Source organism: Callithrix jacchus, chromosome 4, assembly GCF_049354715.1.
Source record: "Callithrix jacchus isolate 240 chromosome 4, calJac240_pri, whole genome shotgun sequence".
Lineage (NCBI taxonomy): Eukaryota > Metazoa > Chordata > Mammalia > Primates > Cebidae > Callithrix > Callithrix jacchus.
The window spans coordinates 166,003,362-166,022,494 of record NC_133505.1 but is presented as its reverse complement, the minus strand read 5'-3'; the positions used below and the strand labels follow the sequence as shown (position 1 = coordinate 166,022,494).

Here is a 19,133-nt window from a genome sequence, read left to right as displayed (position 1 = left end):
GCACACGTTCAGATGGCAGCAGGAAATCGCCCTTTTGTCTCCACAATCATGTAGTGCTAAACATGAAAGAAGACTTGTGTTCAAAATTCTCACACCGAGGGACTGTTTACGGAGAGTGAGCTGCTGTAGAAGGATCAGAGGTTTCAAGGGAAAAGGATAATATTTGACAGTCTGCTGTCTACACAGAGAAAGTGGGTGACACTCTAGCCATAAATGAGTAAATTATTTATTCGGAGGCACTCGGCACTCACCTCTTATTCTACTAGAAGATTTCAAAATGCTTGTTTTATAAAAGGGAGGGAATAGTTTGTAACACTTGGATGCACAGAGCATGAGACTAAGCTTCTACATGGAGGGGTCACTTCACAGCTGTTCATGACTCAGTGCTATTGATGATGGAATCTCACCAGAAGTAAACAAACAAACGGCCGTTCAACCTCACAGTCCAGGGACACATGTAAGTAATTAAACATGGAAAGCAGTGTCCCATCACTTCTCAAGAACCACCAAGAAACGAATAATTTCCCACAAATGAAATTCATATATGCCTTCAATGTATTTCTTAAAGTTCTGAGATTTTTTTTTTTATGTCCAGATTTCTTGATTTGCTGCACTCTTGAAACTAAACTTCACCCAAAGTTATCATCAAGGAAAAGTTTTTTTTTTTTTTTTTTGAGACGGAGTTTTGCTCTTGTTACCCAGGCTGGAGTGCAATGGCGTGATCTCGCCTCACCGCAACCTCCGCCTCCTGGGTTCAGGCAATTCTCCTGCCTCAGCCTCCCGTGTAGCTGGGATTACAGGTGCGCACCACCATGCCCAGCTAATTTTTTGTATTTTTTTTAGGAGAGACGGGGTTTCACCATGTTGACCAGGATGGTCTCGATCTCTTGACCTCGTGATCCACCCGCCTCGGCCTCCCAAAGTGCTGGGATTACAGGCTTGAGCCACCATGCCCAGCCAAGGAAAAGTTTTATTCGGCACGGCAGTAAACACAATGACAGCGCTCCCCTGTGCTGAGCTTCTCACATGCACTTCTTCACTGAGTCTTAACAAAGCCCCATGCAGAAGCTACTGTTGTTGTCTTCGCTTCACAGGTAAGGAAACAGACCCAGCCAGGTCTGCGGGTGCTGAAGCCTGGCTCTCAATAACTGCAGATGAGGCCCTGGCCCCCCAGCAATCTATCTCTTCCTCATATAAATATAATGAACATGCAATGGTGTTAAGATGCACGTCTTTCTGTGCCCCTGATTACCGAATAAACAGGGGAAATGGGCTGGATGAGTTGGCTCATGCCTGTAAGCCCAGCACTTTAGGAGGCCAAGGTGGGTGGATCATTTGAGGTCAGGCGTTCGAGACCGGCCCGGCCAACAGGGTGAAACCCTGCCTCTATTAAAAATACAAAAATTAGCAGTGCATGTTGGCAGGTGACTGTAGTCCTAGCTACTAGGGAGGGTGAGGCAGGAGAATCACTTGAATCTGGGAGGTGGAGGCTGCAGTGAGTTGAGATCATGCCATTGCACTCCAGCCTGGGTAACAGAGTGAGACTGCGCCACCAAAAAAAAAAAAGGAGGGGAAATAAAATTCCCAAAATGGCCCGAACATTATCAACCCAGCGACCGCAGGCACCCCCAGTCAGCGCCATCACATTTGCCCACTTCTCGACCTCAAGTGTGTGATGGACGCGGCAATGGACATGGCACAAATGTGACCCCCCCAACTTCTACAGCTCCAGGGTGACTTGCAGAAGGAAGTCCCTTGCTCCCTCTTGGCTCCTGTCCTGCTGTCTCCTCTCCCACTGACAGTTCCACGGCCCCTCCAGCTGCAAGTTTTCGCCCAATCGCCACCTTCTCTGTGGCGCCTCCCTTGACGGTAGGTTCAACAGTGATGCCTCCTGGGATCGCATCTGATGCGTGAGATGCCTAGTTAGACATATTCAGTGACAGGGAGTGGCTCACAGAGCGGCGCTCCACTGCAAGACCCAAGGCCCACCCCTCAAGTTCCTTAGCATGTGACCACTCTGTGTAGTACCACGGGTTCCGTGGCCTCTCTGGTATGAACGGCTTGAAAATCCCATGCAGGATAAGTGGGTAGACAGGCTTCCCACGACACACCAGTTCCATTCCAACACTGCCCAGAGAATCCACTTCATCCCCATCCTGCACCCTCTTTTCCCTGCAATGAAGCAAGCTTCCAGGAGCCCTCCCCTCCTCGCGCGGCATCTCTTAAATCATTCACAGTAGCAAGTCCAGTGCTTTTTATGTATGAAAATTTAAGAGCTAACAAATTTTACCAGAAGCCCAAGAGGCTGGCTGCCCCGTCCACCCAAGCGGGGACCGGAGCCCACCCCTTATCTCAGGTCCAATAATTCCTCAAGTACAGGCAGCAAAAAAACATCCTTCTACTATGTTCAAGTGAGTCAGCGGTTCACTACTGAAGAAATAAAATTAAAAAAAAAAAAAACCAGATCCAGCCAGTTGAAAAATTCTTTCATGCTAAATGACACTTTAGTGTGCACTGTCCCTGAAAGGCTCAGAACGAAGCAATCTGTCCGTTTAAACAAAGCTCCCTTACAGCAGCAGAAATGCAAAACCAGGGACAATACTCTCATGCTGATACGCGTGCCGGGTAGAATTCGGCCTGCATCACCCAAGTAGAGCCCACTTACCCATGTATGGGTGGCCCAGGAAGGAATGACTGAAGGGTATACAGATTAGTCTGCAGCGTCAGGAGCTTGAGTCTCTAATTCAAGGTCTTGCTGCTAATACTACAGTCATACTTGACAAAGCACATCCAGCTTGAATTTCTCCTTTTGCTTCCCGCATTTCCTTGGCATTTCATGTGCCACTGCAGCAGAGGGGTGGCTGGTCGCCTTTTTGCTTAAATAGGTCTGGAGTCTATACTCTGGGCTGGCTTTGATGCTGTGCCTGGCTCTCAGCTGCCTATGCCACCATGTGGAGACCACGCAAAGACACAGAACACCATGTGGCCAGCCTGTGCCTGGAACACCCACCAAGCAGCAGAGCTCCTCCAAGACAGTCTTCAGCAGGTGGCTGAACAGCAACAAACAGAACAGGGATGCCCTGGGCTGTATCAGGGAAAGGATTGGATGTGACCATCCACCCAATGTCTCCACCAGATCAAATCCAAACTGCTGATATGTGGGGTAGAATTTGACTGGCATCACCAAAGTAGAGCCAGCTTACCTGTGCCCAGGTAGCTGGCCTCAGAGGTCCTGAAGAGCACAGAACTGCTCCGAAATGAATGGCTGTGCCTTCTTCAGAGGAAGGCGCTCTCAGAGCACTGAGGAGTGTGGGCTCGCCAGGCTTCTGTCCAAGCCCGTGCTCTGTTTCCAGGCAGCAGATTCCTGCCTCGGGCTGTTTTCTGCGCCCCGTGTTCCTCTCTGTGCACTCCGAAGCTCTCCTCCCAGGCAACTCTACTCTCTCCTCCTTTCCCACTCCCTTGTCTGTCCTCCCCATCTCAGTCTCACTGTCTGCTCATCCCTCTCCTTGTCTGAGGATTTTACCTTTTAAGACTAAGTAGATCCCAAGCAGTGGGTGCCAGGCTGCTGTCTTAGCAGCACCTCCCCACAGGGCACACACCTGCCCCACCGCGCCCACCTCCTGCCTCCACACAGCGGGGCAGGAAGCTGAGAAGCCTGCCTGCAAGGGAAGAGACCCCTCCAGGCAAAGGAAAAAGCCCCTCCAAGTAGGAGAAGAGACCCCTCCAGGCAAGGGAAGAGAACCCTCCAGGGAAGGAAAGACACTTCTACAGATATAGAAAGACACCCCTACAGGTAAGGAAAGAGATCCCAGGTCTTGCTGGAATCTTCCAGAGGGCCCAATAAATCACATCCTTTTCCTTTCTTGAGTACTGAACTGAATAGGAAATGCCAGCACAGCCAATTGTGGGGGCTGAAAGCCTTATGACAGTAAGAAGCAAGTTGGAGAATATGGCGCAAGTGTACTTTACATGAAACCCAGAATTAGGCTCTCCACCCAAGCAGCCCTGGGCCCTGCGTGCACTCCTGCGGCCCAGCTTCCCCACGAGGGGCAGAGAAGAATGGGCCCAGCCATGCTTACCCCATGCTCCTTCCAACTCACCTGTGAGAGAACCAGGGAGCAGGGGTGAGACAGCTCTCGCACTGTCTCCTCAGGCAGGAGGCCTGAGGGATGAGTGTGCCCCTCAGAGCCAGGCCTATGTCCGCTACCCAAGCTTATGGATGAATAAGGCCTGCAAAGATCAGGACTCCCTCCAGGCCAGAACGAGCAAAGATTTCCATCAGCATCCTCTGGCCAGTGCTTCCTTTACCCAATAAGGGTAAAGTTGACTGAGTGTCAACTTGATTGAATTAAAGGATACAAAGTATTGGCCGGGCACTATGGCTCATGCCTGTAATCCCAGCACTTTGGAAGGCTGAGCTGGGTGATTCACCTGAGGTCAGGAGTTTGAGACCAGCCTGGCTAACATGATGAAATCAATCCCATCTCTAAGAAAAATACAAAAATCAGCTGGGAGTGGTGGCAATGCCTGTAATCCCAGCTACTCGGAAGGCGGAGGCAGGAGAATCTCTTGAATCTGGGAGGCAGAGGTTGCAGTGAGCCAAGATCATGCTACAGCACTCCAGCCAGGGCGACAGAGTGAGGCTCTGTCTAGGAAAAAAAAAAAAAAAAAGAGATACAAAGCATTGATCCTGGGTATGTCTGTGAGGGTGTTGCCAAAAGAGATTGATTAACATTTTAGTCAGTGGGCTTGGAAAGGCAGACCCACCCTTACCCTGGGTGGGAACAATCTAATCAACTGCCAGTGCAGCTAGAATATAAGCAGGCAGAAAAATATGAAGAGAGACACTGGCCTAGCCACCCAGCCTACATTTGTCTCCCGTGCTGGATGCTTCCTGCCCTCAAACAGCAGACTCCAGGTTCTTCAGTTTTGGAACCTGGACTGGCTCTCCTTGCTCCTCAGCCTGCAGATGGCCTATTGTGGGACCTTGTGATGATGTGAGTTAATACTTTATAAACACTGTATCTATTCCATTAGTGCTGTCTATTGCATTCATTCTCTAGAGAACTCTGACTACTACAGGCTAACCTGCAGCTTCACTCAGCTACCATGTCTCATCTTAATGGGACCCAAGGCCCAGTGTCCTAAATTCTAAGACAGAGCTTCAAAGAACAAAATGACAAAAACAGTCAGGATGACAAGATTAGCTCTGAGTCCAGAAAAATGGCCTGACTCAAGGAATCTGTGCTGTTGGGTCAGGAAGCCACTGACTGGCACTAGGAAGTTGGGCAGCTCTAGGCTGCACTAACAAAGGTTAAATGATGGCGACCAGGATGGGCATGGAATAAACAGTGCAGATTCAAATCATTGTAACACCCGGCAAGTGGACGTTCCAACCAAAACCCATTGCTCTTCATGAATGAGCTTCTAAATACTGAAATGATCCCAAAGACCAGAGGAACACTGAATACCAATGCATATGAAACTCACCTAGCTTTTTAATTTCATGTGTCCGCTCATCTCTCGTCAGTGGAACATAGTTCATCTTCCGGCCACTCTCCCCGTAGCCCAGGAGAAAGCCTCGTGATCTGCGTGGACTCTTGGCTCCAGACAGGCGGGGCGCCTTCCATGCAACGGACAGCCTGTCATCTGAGGACCGGACACGCACACGCAAGGGCTTGTTGGGCACTTCCTTTTCTTAAAGGGGGCAAGACACAGAAGTGGTTAGACAGTAGCCCACTTTTGTCATCACGCACATGAGGTCTCCAAATGCTGGGCCTCAACAATGAGCTGCTGGCTTCAAACGCACATTTTTTGGTAACTACTTCTAATAAGGACATTTTCCCCCCAAGGGTAGCAACACTCTATCTGCTTATTCCTCCCACATTTCATACCAAAATTTTAAAATTCCATGTTGTGAGACCACCCGCCAGAAATCTTGGATGTTTTACAATGTCCCTTTTTATCTATTTCCTTTTGTCCCCTTTAAGCCAAAACTGTATATTCCCTGGCAAGAGCTAAAGGTCAGTATAAAAATATAGCGGAGCGACACTATGTGCTATTTTAAAGTTTCCTCCAGAAAGCTTTTTCACTGTGAGGTTGAAAAGATGGGCTTTCCTTGCCTTCACAATGAATCGCTAACTGATTTCTATTTTGGGTCTTAATTTTTCTTCCATGTCTAAGTCTTGCTCCTCCAGACAAAGCCTGGTCATGCTACACCATCGCTGCTATCCTCAATGTCTGTTTTGTTTTTTTTTTTTTCTTGCTACATCAATCAATTTTGAGAAATCTTCTTGCTAAGCCAATTAATCTCAAAAAATGCTGTCACTGTGAACTTTCTCAAAGCAGTGCATTCTGGTGCTCAATACTTAGCGTTTGAAATGTGCTTTTATATCAAATAAGAGCTGGTATATTTGGAAACAAGGATTATAGATCGTGTGATTACCACCTTCCCTCTCTTAGAATATGCGACTGATCACATTCTAAGCCCTCCTTTGGGGATCCAGTTAGGCTAAGGAGCACCTCTTTAATTGTGTAAGGCAGTCACTTCCCAAGCATTCCTCCTCCACTATCTACACTAACCCCATCACCAATTCTGACTGCTTTTATTAGACTGAAAAATTCCCAGCTAGGCTAACATTTCAACACTAAGACATAAAAACAAAATCTAATATCACGAGCTAGCATGCGCTTCAGGAACACATAAATAATGACCTTTGGAGAGGCTGAAATGGCAGACACCTGGTTCCAATGTCCTGAATCTAACCCAAAGGAATATCCACTTGTAGATTAGCTGGAGATACCCAACCAATCACCGGGTACCCCATTCCTACAGGCCACTAAGAGAACACCACATCATGTTCAACAAATGCTTGCCCCAATAATCGAAGTAGTAATTGTTTTAAAGTTCTTTTGTTTTTATTCCAAATATATAGTCAGTAAAATGAGCAGAGCTACTGAGAACACACACATGGGTCTTATGTGAGTCAGCTGAAACATAAATCATTGAGCAGAGAGAGCATCCTCTGCCCTGAGCTCTGCTCCAGTCCCAAGACCTTCCTAGCCATGCATCTGGGGATGGAATCTGCTCCTGGGGACCACACTGTTCCTGCTGGGCCTTAAAGAAGGCAGCAGGTCTCTGCTCCAGCACAAACTGATTCTGACTCGCAATCCCTGACACTCCACAGTAATAAGCATCAATAAAACATTTTTAAAAGGTCTTTGAAATTTCCTGAGGTGGAGGATTCCCTAAGGAGTCAGGAGTGAAGATCCAAGCCTGGTTGCAGATGGCACAAGCTTGTTACCTGCAGTGACTGCTGGCGGCTCTATCCTGAACCATGCCAGGTTCACTAAACACAAGTCACACAGCCCAACAGCGGGGACAGCAGCTTCCTGCTCACTGCATGTGCTTCCCCCTTCCAGGCGCTGGCCTTGCTGTCCATCCTCGAATGAGACCAGGCCCACTGAACAGCCTCGAGCACAGGGCTGAGGCTGGCTCTTGCAATCCCCCTATTTTACAGAATGTTACGGTCTGCAGCAAGCTCTCACATGGTTTATCTAGTGGTCCCTACAACAGCTCCAAGGTAAGTAGGATAAATATCATCATCCCCGTTAGAAAACTGTGGCTCACAGAGGGGAGGTAGTAGCTGACGGACGGTCACATAGTTGTTTAGGGCAAGGCAGGGACCTGAGTTCAACCATTCTGACTCCCAGCTCCATTCCCTTTCCATGATGCTCCTTTCATTTAAGCTCCCCTCACCCCATGGGCCATCCCACCAATCTCCCAACCTCTTCTAATGAGTGTGAAACTAGGGTTTTGAGCCAACCAGCTCCCTTCAGGGTATAAACGAACTACCGCCTTGCCCTGTAGGCATTACATATAACCAAACAGTATTCTCAGCAGGTAGCAGATGGACGAGAGATGGACTGTCACCAAAGCCCCCCGGGGAGGATTGTGCCCCAGACAACATGGCATTTACTGTCTGTGCAAAAACCAGAGTGAAGTGAGAATGTCTTCCCTCTAAACACAGTTGTCTCTCTTCCAAATCTTTGGTTTTAGAAAAACCAACCCCTTTTTTTTCAGGTATTTTGAAAATGTCCTTTCTTGAATACTCTGGGTTATATATACCATCAAACATCTTTTATAGATCATCTGGTAATCCTCTTTTAAACTGATGTGCACATTAAGAAAACTGGCCATATAGTCAAATTCATCTGAAATTAAATATCTGAAGTATTTTCTCTGGGCTGTATGTGATAGCCACGCCAAAGCCTTCTGAAACTCTCTAACAAATCTTTGTAAGTCTTTTATCTTGAAAACAGGAAGTCACAACTGCCAAGGGTACTGGAGCTCGCATCCACCAGCTCTGAATGTACTTCAAACCTGGTGGGACACATTCCCTCAACTGCTCTTGATACAACAGAATCAGGTGACTTGCACTCAGAACCTAGACGGCTGATACCAGAAGACCTGCAGCAACTAATGACTGTCACCCACTTGGCAGGTCCCCTGGGTGAAACAATTACCATCGGATTGCAGTAGACCTCAGAAACCAGACAGGATTTGAGTATTTCTCCTGATCTGTGCCACCGGCTATGCCAATTGGCAAACATTCTGAAGTTGTACAGAATCAACATCTCTTCTTTGGATGAAGAAAAAAACAAAAATTCAAGATGACGTTTTACCCATTCTACACTAGTTAAACTTGGTAGCTTCTGGAGTGGGCTTACACAGGCTGTGAAGTCAAAGTGAATTGAATCTACTGTGGGCTATGTGGCTTACCTTCTCTCTGCACTTCAGTTCCTTCTGTAAAATAGTGCACAGCACATGGGCTTTGTAATATAACCATGCAAAGCATTCTGTGCCATACCTGGCATATGCTGTAGTAAGCACACTAGTTGTCTTTGTGGCCCTAGCAAAAATGAATTCCCTAATTTGTGAGATTCACTATCTGAGTGGGTAGCCCCCTTCATAATGGGAGCTGTAAATGAGCTTACCACCATGCCTTGCATACGGGGGCACTAAAAAAAAAGTGTTTCAAAGAACCAAATGTAAGCAAAAGAGAGGGCTTATTGCCAGTGACCCTTTACATTGAAAATCTTTTCAAATATGAGATTGCCTATAGCCAGACGAAGAGCATTATTCATCATCTTCATCAACATCTAGCCATTATCGGTGACTCCAGGTCCCACTCTTCATTGGTGTATAATGCATGACCACAGCTGTCTGGTAGTGACTTTCTCTTGGCCCAGGACTCGCCAGTTTGTCTGGTTTGTCACTGACCAACCTAACATCCCACTGCACTGACCACCAACTTCACAAAGATAGCCCTGATTCCTCTCCCCGTGGCCTGAAAGAGCAGGCCTGGATGCTCACAAGCCTTCAAATACACACCTCACCCCAGGCAGCTCCCCACCATCCCAGCAGCAGTCTCCAGTACAACTTCGGAAACCACTCTGCAGGCGGAGGCGGGGGTGAAGGGGTGTCCAGCCGTTTAGGCCAGAGCCAAGGTGCTCAAAGTTCAATGTGCACCAGAAGCACCTGACCAGGTGAAAACATGCCCCGGCCTCCCACCTCCATCAGGACCAAGACTTCTGCACACTCTTGATGAAGAAGCTTGATAAGGAAAAGATGAGAAGCCTGAGAGGAAGAAGAAGACAGGAATGGGAAAAGGGAGGGAATGTGTACCCAGGAGCAGTGACAGCCGGATGGGGGCAGGACATCAGCTTTGCTGGCCACACTCTGCATCTGAACTCCCTGACCCCAGCTCAAGCCCAGGGCTAGTGCTGCCTGGCATCTCCAAGGTCGGTCAGTGCCAGCAAATGCCTCCCCAGCCTGCATCCGCCACAGGCTCATTCTTCCTGTGCAAGTTCTAACACATAACCCTCCTGAAACGCCTTTGAGTTGATTTCCAGTTCTTCTTTCTACATACCCAATATTTGCAATACTTACGGTAAAGTCCCTCTTTAATGACATATTTTCTCTCCCATAAACAGCCTCAATACTTGTAACTATTTACTGGTTTTCTGTGATATCTGGATAGGCCTGGCTAGTTAACAATAAGAAGAAGGGGCACTTGGCAGCCATCCTTGAAGTCACCCAATCGCAGCCCATTTACCGATCAAAGAATTGAAGCTCAGAAAGGCTAAGGGAATATCTCAAAACCAGAAGGCAGGAGGCTGAAGCCAGCGTTGGCACCCCTGTCTGTCGGATCTGTAGCCCTAGCCCTCTCCATGGCAGCTCTTGTTGAGAAGCTCATGGTGGTTGCAGAGCTGGTGTCACCAGTAGCCATGAGAGGCACAAGCATCACACCTGCTCTGGGCGAAGGTCCTCTTGGTGCCTCCAAACCCCACTGGTGAAGGATGTGGTGGGCAGCACCAGGATGCCCTGGCAAGACATGCATGTGCCCCACTTACAGAGAAGCTGGCACAGTTCCCAAGGACCTTACTGCTCCTTCAGGGGATGTCAGTGCCATCTGTCCCATCAAAACCTGCTCGTTGCACTATTCCTCTTAAATATGTAAGTACCTAGTGCTCTGGGAAAGACCCTTGATGAAGAGTCAAGCACCTAGCCAGCACACTAAGGACCTGCTTCCTTCAGAGATGCCAGAGGAGCACCCCATGGCCAACGCCTGCAGTCAGTAAACTCTTGCTGCATTTTCACATATTGGGAGAAGAGAAGAGGTCTTAAAAGCAGGGGGGAAAAAAGGTGAAAAAGGGAAAAGAAAAAGAAAGAGGAAAGACCTTGATCTCCCCTAACCTAATGAATGCCAATTACTAATGGCATGGATCGTGGAAGCCCAAAGAGCATTATAAAGCGTTTACACTAACTTTCCAAACCAACCAGACAACATAGCCACCTGCAGTTCCAGATTTCTGCTGCCCACAGCAAGTGTCAAATAGTTCAGAGACTCCGGTTTCCTGCTTTCCAGGATCCTGAATGACATCCTGGGTGTCATCAAATAAGGAAGCCCTAGGAAATGCCACTTGATACGAGCAAAGAAAGGGATGTTGCTGTCTGATGCTGGTGCAAGGCTGCTGGCATCTGTGTCCCCACTTGTGGTACCCTAAATCCATCAGGACTGCGTCAGATGCAAAGTAAACTCTTCAAGCCATCCTGGGGCCACTCCATTTCGAAGGGTTTCAAAGAGTACGTGTTGTCTGTTTTACAGAAGTGCTGAATCACTCTATCACTCAACTCAACTTTCTTCCAACTTCTCACCAAAGTTTATCTAACAGCAGATAGAATGAACCCCTCCCCGGAAGCCTAAAGCGTGGAAACTCATTCCTAATCTTCATTTTTATCTCAGAATTACATTTACATTTCATAGACTACTCCATAATATTTCAGTGCTTGTTTAAAAATTAAAAATAACATTTTGAATACCTGGCCATTGGGAAAATTCTTCCTGTTGGATGTGGCCCATTGACTTTATGCCTTCATGGAATCTTGGTAGTGTCATGTTCTCCCAAGTTCTGGGGACCCCAGTTTGAGAAGACCTGAGAATCACTGGTATGACAGTGGCTTCCAGCTGTCACCCAGAAATGTTAGTCAGTAGCTGACTTTGATATTGACCCTAGTAGAGTGCTATGAATGTCAATAAAAATGACTTGGTGCCGTCAGTTTCACGGAACGAGGCTGAGGCTGTGCTGCGCTCCAGAATGCCAGGTGGCCCTGAGACAGTCATCATCTGCTTCATTAGTGACATTGCAGAGCTCTACACAGGATTGCCGTGAAGCCTTTACTATGACCACAAGAATTAGGAGATTCTACAGTTCTTGCATGGACATGGCTCTCAATTTGTACAGATCATAAGCCTTTTGAGGAGAATCTTTCCCTTATCCTACCACTGTGTATGCAAGACTAGGGTCTCTATAACCCATTTGTGACAGTGGCTTCTCTCCAGGCCCAGAAGACCAATACCAGTTGCTGTCCTCAGCCATCTCATGGTTCTGATGTAGACATTGCTGTGCCATCTGCTACAGCAGCTTGGGGTCAGCCCTACCCTGAGCCTGGCTCACTCACTCTCCATCCCCAGCCCGATCCCCATCAACACAGTGTGTTGCCCAGAGATCAGGCAGCTTCTCTGGGAGACCAGCTCTGAAAGTTTCCTCCATTATTGGTATGGGCGTATGCTTTGGTTTTCAGCCATTCCCACAGAGGATTCATGAGGGCCACAAAAAGCAAAGAAAGCACTAATCCTTTTCTGATCTTAATGGCTGGAATGCAGACATCTGACGTTTCTGGACGCCTACAGTATAACACAGAGACAGCCTCGTAGCCTATAAGCTAAGAGGAGTGTTCAATATTCTAGAGAAAACTAGACCTCAGTTCAAAGGGTTTCGATTTGCCAGGAGTTGTTTGTTTTCGGTTAAACTTCTGTATTTGTCTTCTTTGGGAGTAACACAGTTGTTTTCTGGCAATCAAAGACCTTGTTTTGTTGAACGGCTATTGGTTACTTCAGTTTTTAACTGGTCTCCAACACACACACACACACACACACACACACACATTTGCTTCACTTTCAAATGAAAGATCTAATTATAATATATGAGTAGGTTGATAACTTTAAAAAGAAAGTGCTTCCTTTCAGGACTAATATCTGAATTTGCAAGGATCTGCTTTCCCCCTCAAGGTATCACAGACCCACACCTGCCCTCTTTTTCTCGCAGACATTGGATAAAAGCCGAGCTATCAATCAGAAAGCAGCATCTGAACCCCAGGATGCTGGCCTCATCAGAAGTACTAGGTTTTATTAAACTACCATAGGTTCTTCCAGGACTTGAAGGCAAGCACTTCATGCAAGGCCATGCAGGCAGGGACCACCCATCTTCCAGCTTCCCAGAGCCTCCACCCCTGCCACTCATCAGCCTCTGAAGTAAGTACACACCCTGGTGTCTTAAGAAAGGGTCTTACCCCCACTGCTACGTCCTCACATGAAATGCCTGTGGTTTCAGCTCAAAGGTAGGAGAAGACTGCTCCCAGTCATTGTCTTTTCTGACCAGTTAGCTCCTTTCTATCTCCCTTCCATGGCATTTCTGCTGGAGTTGCCAGCAGGGACTCCTGAGGCCTTTGCTCCTCCCCTAGGGCATCTGGCTAAATAGAGTCAAACAGCTCCACACGCAAACCTCTGTCTCCCACGTATTTACTACCTAAGGAATGGGCTCTACACTTAGCAAAGTCTAGCTATATTTTAACATGAGAGGCAGCTTTGAAATGAACATGGGGATAAAGAGATCTGAGCCCTTGGGGTGGAAGGGCTCATTCTAGGGCAGTGCTTTCTTGGGAGAGAGTAGTGAACAGGCAACCTGACAGCCCATGGGTCTGGCTGTGCAAACACCTCATCTTCACAGACCAGCCAGCCCAAATAATTCCAGTCTACATATGCACACTTTTTATTTTTTTTTGCCCAGGCCCTCAAAGTGGAAAAAGACAGAGCCTCTGACTAAAGTTAGCACCAATCTGAGTTCAACAAACTGGCTTGCCCAGAACCCCCACGAATCAACACTGAACTAGGCAGAGGTGACCCCGATCTTCTCACAGGCACCTCTGCAACATTCAAGCCCTAGCTTTAGTCAACACTCTTGTCAATGCTCACCCCTCTACCAAGCACAGGTATGGGGCAGAAGCAACCTCCAAATGCATTTCCACTGAACAAACGTCTCCTGAGCACCCGCAATTGTCCCAGGCTAGGGAGAAACGAAGATGATTACATCCAAGCACTCTGCCCTTGAGGAGCTCACCATCCCGGCCATGAACCAGAAACTTTTGCCCAGTCAACTGCACACTAAATAAAACTAATAATTGCGTGAGAAAGCTACTGCGAAAATAATGCCACAGACATTATTCATTCCCCATTGGCCAAAGACTTTGATTGAAATTAGTATGTGGAAAGAAGGCAGTCTTTGGTCCGGAGTTAATTCCATGATTTTGAATTGGGGTACATGTTAAGTATGAGTCTGGTTCACAGCAGCTCCATTACCTGGTTGTGGAATTATCTGGTGAAGCCCTTGCTTTGCCTATTGGTTTACTGTGCCAGCACCTTTTTCACTGAGTGCCAATGACACATGTCAGTTTAAATAAGTTGGCAGGGCCAGCTCCACTGGTTCATTTGGCAGAATTCTGCCATTGCAAACAGGGGAGGGCACCCAACAAGAGGGCCCTTGGAGAGGCACTTTCCAGCATATCACTGGGAACAAGTCTTTCTTCTGTGCACCTTTGGTGTGTTCAGGTACATTCTCAAAAAGCAGAAATTACAATTCAGCATTTCTTCCTTCGCTAATGTGACTTTTGAATGCACTGACCTAAAACATTCAAAGTAGGGTAAAGAAATAGGAAAACAGCCATTTGTTCAGTATGACAAATGCTTTTCTACTGCTCACCAAACTTAGCATCATTCATTAAAAATGGAATCAGTCCACTCAGCATCATAGACTCATGACATTTCAAAGCTGAAGGGAAACTTGGAACCTTACAAAGAACTTTGGAGCCTCAGAAAGGTCTTAGAAAGGAATCTAGAAGCTTCTTGTTGAATCCCATCGTTTCATAGCTAAGAAATTTGAGGTATTGGGAAGACAGGGGTTGCTGATGGCTGAGGGCTGGTCAGAGCCAGATGTGCATAGGTGAGCAGAGTCGAGATATTTGGTGGATTAATTATGCTCTTGAATCAGTAGGTTGGGAAGAGAGCTATCTCAAGACTCTAGGTTCGGAGTTTTCAACTGCCACATCAGTCATATTTAAATTAACAGGCAAGATGATGTGCCTGAAAATTGGTGCTCATTTTGATGAAATACTGACAGAAAGGGCCAAAATACAAGTTTGGGGTATACAATTCCCATCAATCTCTAGATATGCCCATGAAAAGAGTGCTAGATAAGAAATCTTTACAGTGTTCGTGTTTTCATAGTTTCATTGTTTTGGTGTCAAATAATTAGTTCAACAGTAAGTATCAACTTTCTGAGCCAAGCACTGGGAGAGATCCAAGGCTAAATCCCACCCCAGAGCTGCCCTCAGGTCTACCATGCTTTCCAAGAAACTGATTAGATGAAGTCAGCCTTAAAGAGAAGGTGACAGTAGCCCTTCCTTAGAGCCAGCAGGAGGGAAGGCAGCAGTGAGGGCTCAGGAGGGAGAAGAAAGGAGGAAAGCACTGTCAGCTGAAACCTTCATCCCCCGCAGGGAAGCAGGAAGCAAGTCACCTGCTAGAAGTGAAAGGAACTCTGGCCAGGAAACAGGCTGGAGCAAAGTGGTGACATTTTGGACTAGCCACTGTGGCAGAAAGAAAGGCAACTGCGTGAGTACAAACAGCAAGTTGCCAACTTTAGGAGCTCAGCCTAAGAGACCTCTATTATTTGGCCTTGACCCCTAGATGAAAGTCAAAAAGTGAAGCCCAGTTATGTCAAGATTAGCATTTCCAAGACTCCAGGAAATATATATTTTCTAGCTTTTTGTTGGAATGGTCAAAAGTAGACATAGTAAAGGGAACATTTTATTGCAAAAAAGAGAAAATTTTGTGAAGCTTTATGCACTGCGGTGAAGATTTCCCATATGCTGAATTTTATGAGTTTTATTGACATTTCTTATTATTTTCTGGATATTTTCATTTGGAGCCTCTAATGGGGAAAGATTATTAGTAGTGACTGACAGTGTATGTTCAAACAGCCATTTAGTGGACAGGGAGTTCCTGTTTCCTGCATGGATTTCACATTAAAGCCCTCAAAAGCTCTTTTTGTTGATTGTTTATGACTCCAGGTTTATTACACATAGCCTGGATGAAGTGAGAAAAGCCACTCAGATGAGCCGGAGCAACTCAGATCAGATCAGCATTTCATCTGTCTCACAAAGCCCAGCCCTCAGCGTGGCAGACAGAGAAAGCCAGGTAGCTGGGGGTCCTGGCAGGGCCACGGGCAGAGGCAGACAGAGGCAGCGCTCCAGCAGTGAAGCCGCTGAAAGGACGGGGCGACCTGCCTGTGGAGTGTGGTTGGAACAATGGGACCTGGATAAAGTGAAGAAGAAACAGGACGGTGGCAATTTCTGGACCCTGCAGCTGGGAAGGGTCTACAGATCCAAAGTCTGCTGTGGTCTGAAATTAAGCTAATGACACGAGAGCATTGAGGCAGTGAGATGATGGTGATCAGATGTGAATTCCATGATTCTAGATTTTGAAAGGATAAACCCTGTCTCTAACTCCATGAAGGGAATGGCAGTTAGAGGCAGGAGGTGAGAATATCAAATGGGTCTCTGCCATGGATGCCTGGCATGGAGACCCACTATGCACTAAGTGCCTGAAGGTGCTGGATTTAGGGAGCAACCTGGAAGCCAGTGGGTGACCAAGATAAGGAAGGGAATGGCTGGACAACAGGTGAGGGTCATGCAGCACTCACTGGAAATGCCCAAGGAGTAACTGTGGTCTCTGTGCTGAACTTGAGTCCAAGCTATCATTTGTCCAAAGAAAAAAGCAAGCACCGTAAACTGAAATATAATGTAAAGAGAAACAAGGCAGAAATCAGACTTTGATTTCAGTAGTAGGCCTAGTTTAGGCTCCAAACCTTGAGAAAAGCACAGAGGACTTGATTTTTAGAAAACCTTAAAAATTATTAAAAAGATATCATCATATTCAGAACTAAACAGAATCTCACACTGTTTCCCAGATGAAGCTTGACAAAAGCTGACTGACTAGCTGGGCTGAGGCCCTAAGCTGGCAGGTAGCAGAGTGGGGACGTGTCTGTGTCCCTGTCCTGACCCCCAGGGCCTGGCCCTGCACTGCCAGGTTACCCAGATCCTGTTACAGAAAAAAGTCAAAACAACTTGCCGAAGTCTGCAGAAAGCTACGTAATAGTATCCCAATGCATGAACAGAGTTGTGCCATCTCTTCCCTGGGGACAGAACAGGAGGATACAGATTTACATCCCAGCAAGAGGGATTCTGCATCAAGAACAAACAAGGTTTGCCGATGGGGAGATGTGAGATGAGCAGCACAGCAGGAGGCCGAAACTGCTGCCCTCGCGCTGCATTCTGTCCTGTCATTTTCGGAGTCCCGAGAGGTTTCATATTTCGATGAGTGACCAGTCTGAGAATTACTTAAGTCCTCCCCAACCTCCAGGACTCTCTGGCATGGTCCTCCTCCTCCTCCCCATGTGGCTTCACCCTCACAGTCCCTCACAGTCTCAACTTGGTGCCACCGTCTTATCAGGGTCTCCTAGCCTCCCAAACCCTCACTCCCATCTGCTTACTCTATATTATAGTGCCGTTTATTTTTCAAAGAATTTATGAGTTTGTTATGGGCTTCATTGTGTCTCCTCTGCCAAATTCATATGTTGAAGTCCTAATATCTGACCACATTCAGAAATAGGGTCTTCAAAGAGGTGAGCTAATGTGAGGTCATTAGGGTGGGGCCTCATCCAATTTAGTGACCTTATAAAAAGGAAATCTGGACACACAGATACCAAGGATGCGTACTCACAGAGAAAAGGCCATCTGAGGACGCAGCAAAAAGGTGGCCCTCTACAAGCCAGGGAGAGAGGCCTCAGGAGAAATCAAGCCTGCCAACACCAGGATCTTGAACTTCTAGACCCAATAATCAAGACAAATAAGTTTGTGTTGTTTAAGGCAACCAGTCTGTGGCATTTTGTTATGGCAGCCCCAGCGAACTTATAGACTATATGCATCCTTTTGTGCTATTTGTTTATCTTTCTTTCTCATGAGAATATAAGTTTCATTAAGGTGAGACCTTGTCTATCTTGTATCTCTAGCACCTAGAACTCCGCCTGGAATAAATGAATTAAATAATTAAAGTCCGATTGTTAGGTAAAGACAATTCAGTTGAGATGGCAGTAAGCCTGCAAAAGGGGGCCTTCTGGAATCAGAACTGCAGACACTGTTTTGAGCAGCATAAAAAATTGGATATTCCTCTGGTTTCTAATAAAACACAGGAAAGACAGGAGACCCTATCAGTCAAAGCACTAAAGTGAATCCCTCTGGGCCTTACACCGGGTCCCAGTGCTGATGTCTGCATTTTGGAAGGCCAATTCCTTTCTTTGAATGAAGACAGGGAATTCTGAATACTTATTTTGTGTGGCAAGATTATCATATATTTAACAATTTCTCAGAATAATAGCAGATCATATTTTCCAAGCCTCATCAAAAGGTATAGGTACATCGTGATCACTGATAATTTCACAACAATTTTGATTTTTATTGACAACGAAATGTAATTTGTGGCATACTATAACCTGGTATGTGCTTTCTGGATATTCCTAATTTTTTTCAGTTCTGCTTTATATTATATGCTTCAAGTGGTTTGAGCCAGCAATTTCTTCTGATATCTTTTTTAGTCATCATGTGTGACAAATGAAACATCATGTATTATAGCAGAGTGTTTTCGCCAGGGCCTACAAAGCCTCCTGCATAGAGAAGTTCAATAATCTCACAGTACACACAACCAGTAATGAGCTGGAACATGGCTGCCTGATCCCTGGTCCCCAGGGCTTCTGTTTGCTCACTCAGAAAGGTCACAGACTTATGTGCACATACACTACTAAAGAGGGCAAAAGAAGTTAATTACTTCTGAAAAAGCAAGAAAATCACTTGCTCTAAAGCTACTGTCATTCAAAAAGCTTTATCAGGAAGGATGCATACATAAAACGCTTATTTAAAACACAAAATATAAGATTCAAATGCAAGGCACAAACATCCATCGGTAAAAGATTCACGTGTGTCTGTTTAGCTGTGTGTCTTCAGGGGTAAACAACCTCTGAAAATAAACACTTTCCTTCTTTTGCACACTTGCTAGGTGTAGTAACTTGTTGACCATTTGACTGTGAGTATTTCCATGGTTTGATCCCCGGCCTCCCACTCTTCTCTCTGTTAAACCTCAGCCACTCATGTGCTCTCTGCTTTAACTCTTGCCCCAGAGCATGACTCCTAAATCCATATCTCATTCTTACTTCCCTCTTCCAACTTCCATTCTCTCTTCTCAAATCACCTGCAAGACATTTCCATTGCAACACCTCATAGTCACTCAAACAAGGACACTTAGCCTCTCCCCAAAAGCCAGTTTTCCTTTCTGATTGTTTTATTCTTCCACCCCCTTTTCATACAGCATGCACCCTTTGAGAACCGCCTACACCCATCAATT

General features: G+C 46.4%; 1 protein-coding gene across 2 annotated transcripts in view; it reads right to left on the bottom strand.

The window, feature by feature from the left end:
• The window catches only part of FNDC1 (fibronectin type III domain containing 1), a 104,856-nt gene that overhangs the window by 51,801 nt on the left and 33,922 nt on the right, over positions 1-19,133 (bottom strand). For both annotated transcript variants that reach the window (XM_035297091.3, XM_008995326.5), the window contains one exon: positions 5,491-5,697. In XM_035297091.3, coding sequence (XP_035152982.3) covers positions 5,491-5,697 — 207 coding nt within the window. The remainder of the gene's footprint in view (positions 1-5,490; positions 5,698-19,133) is intronic.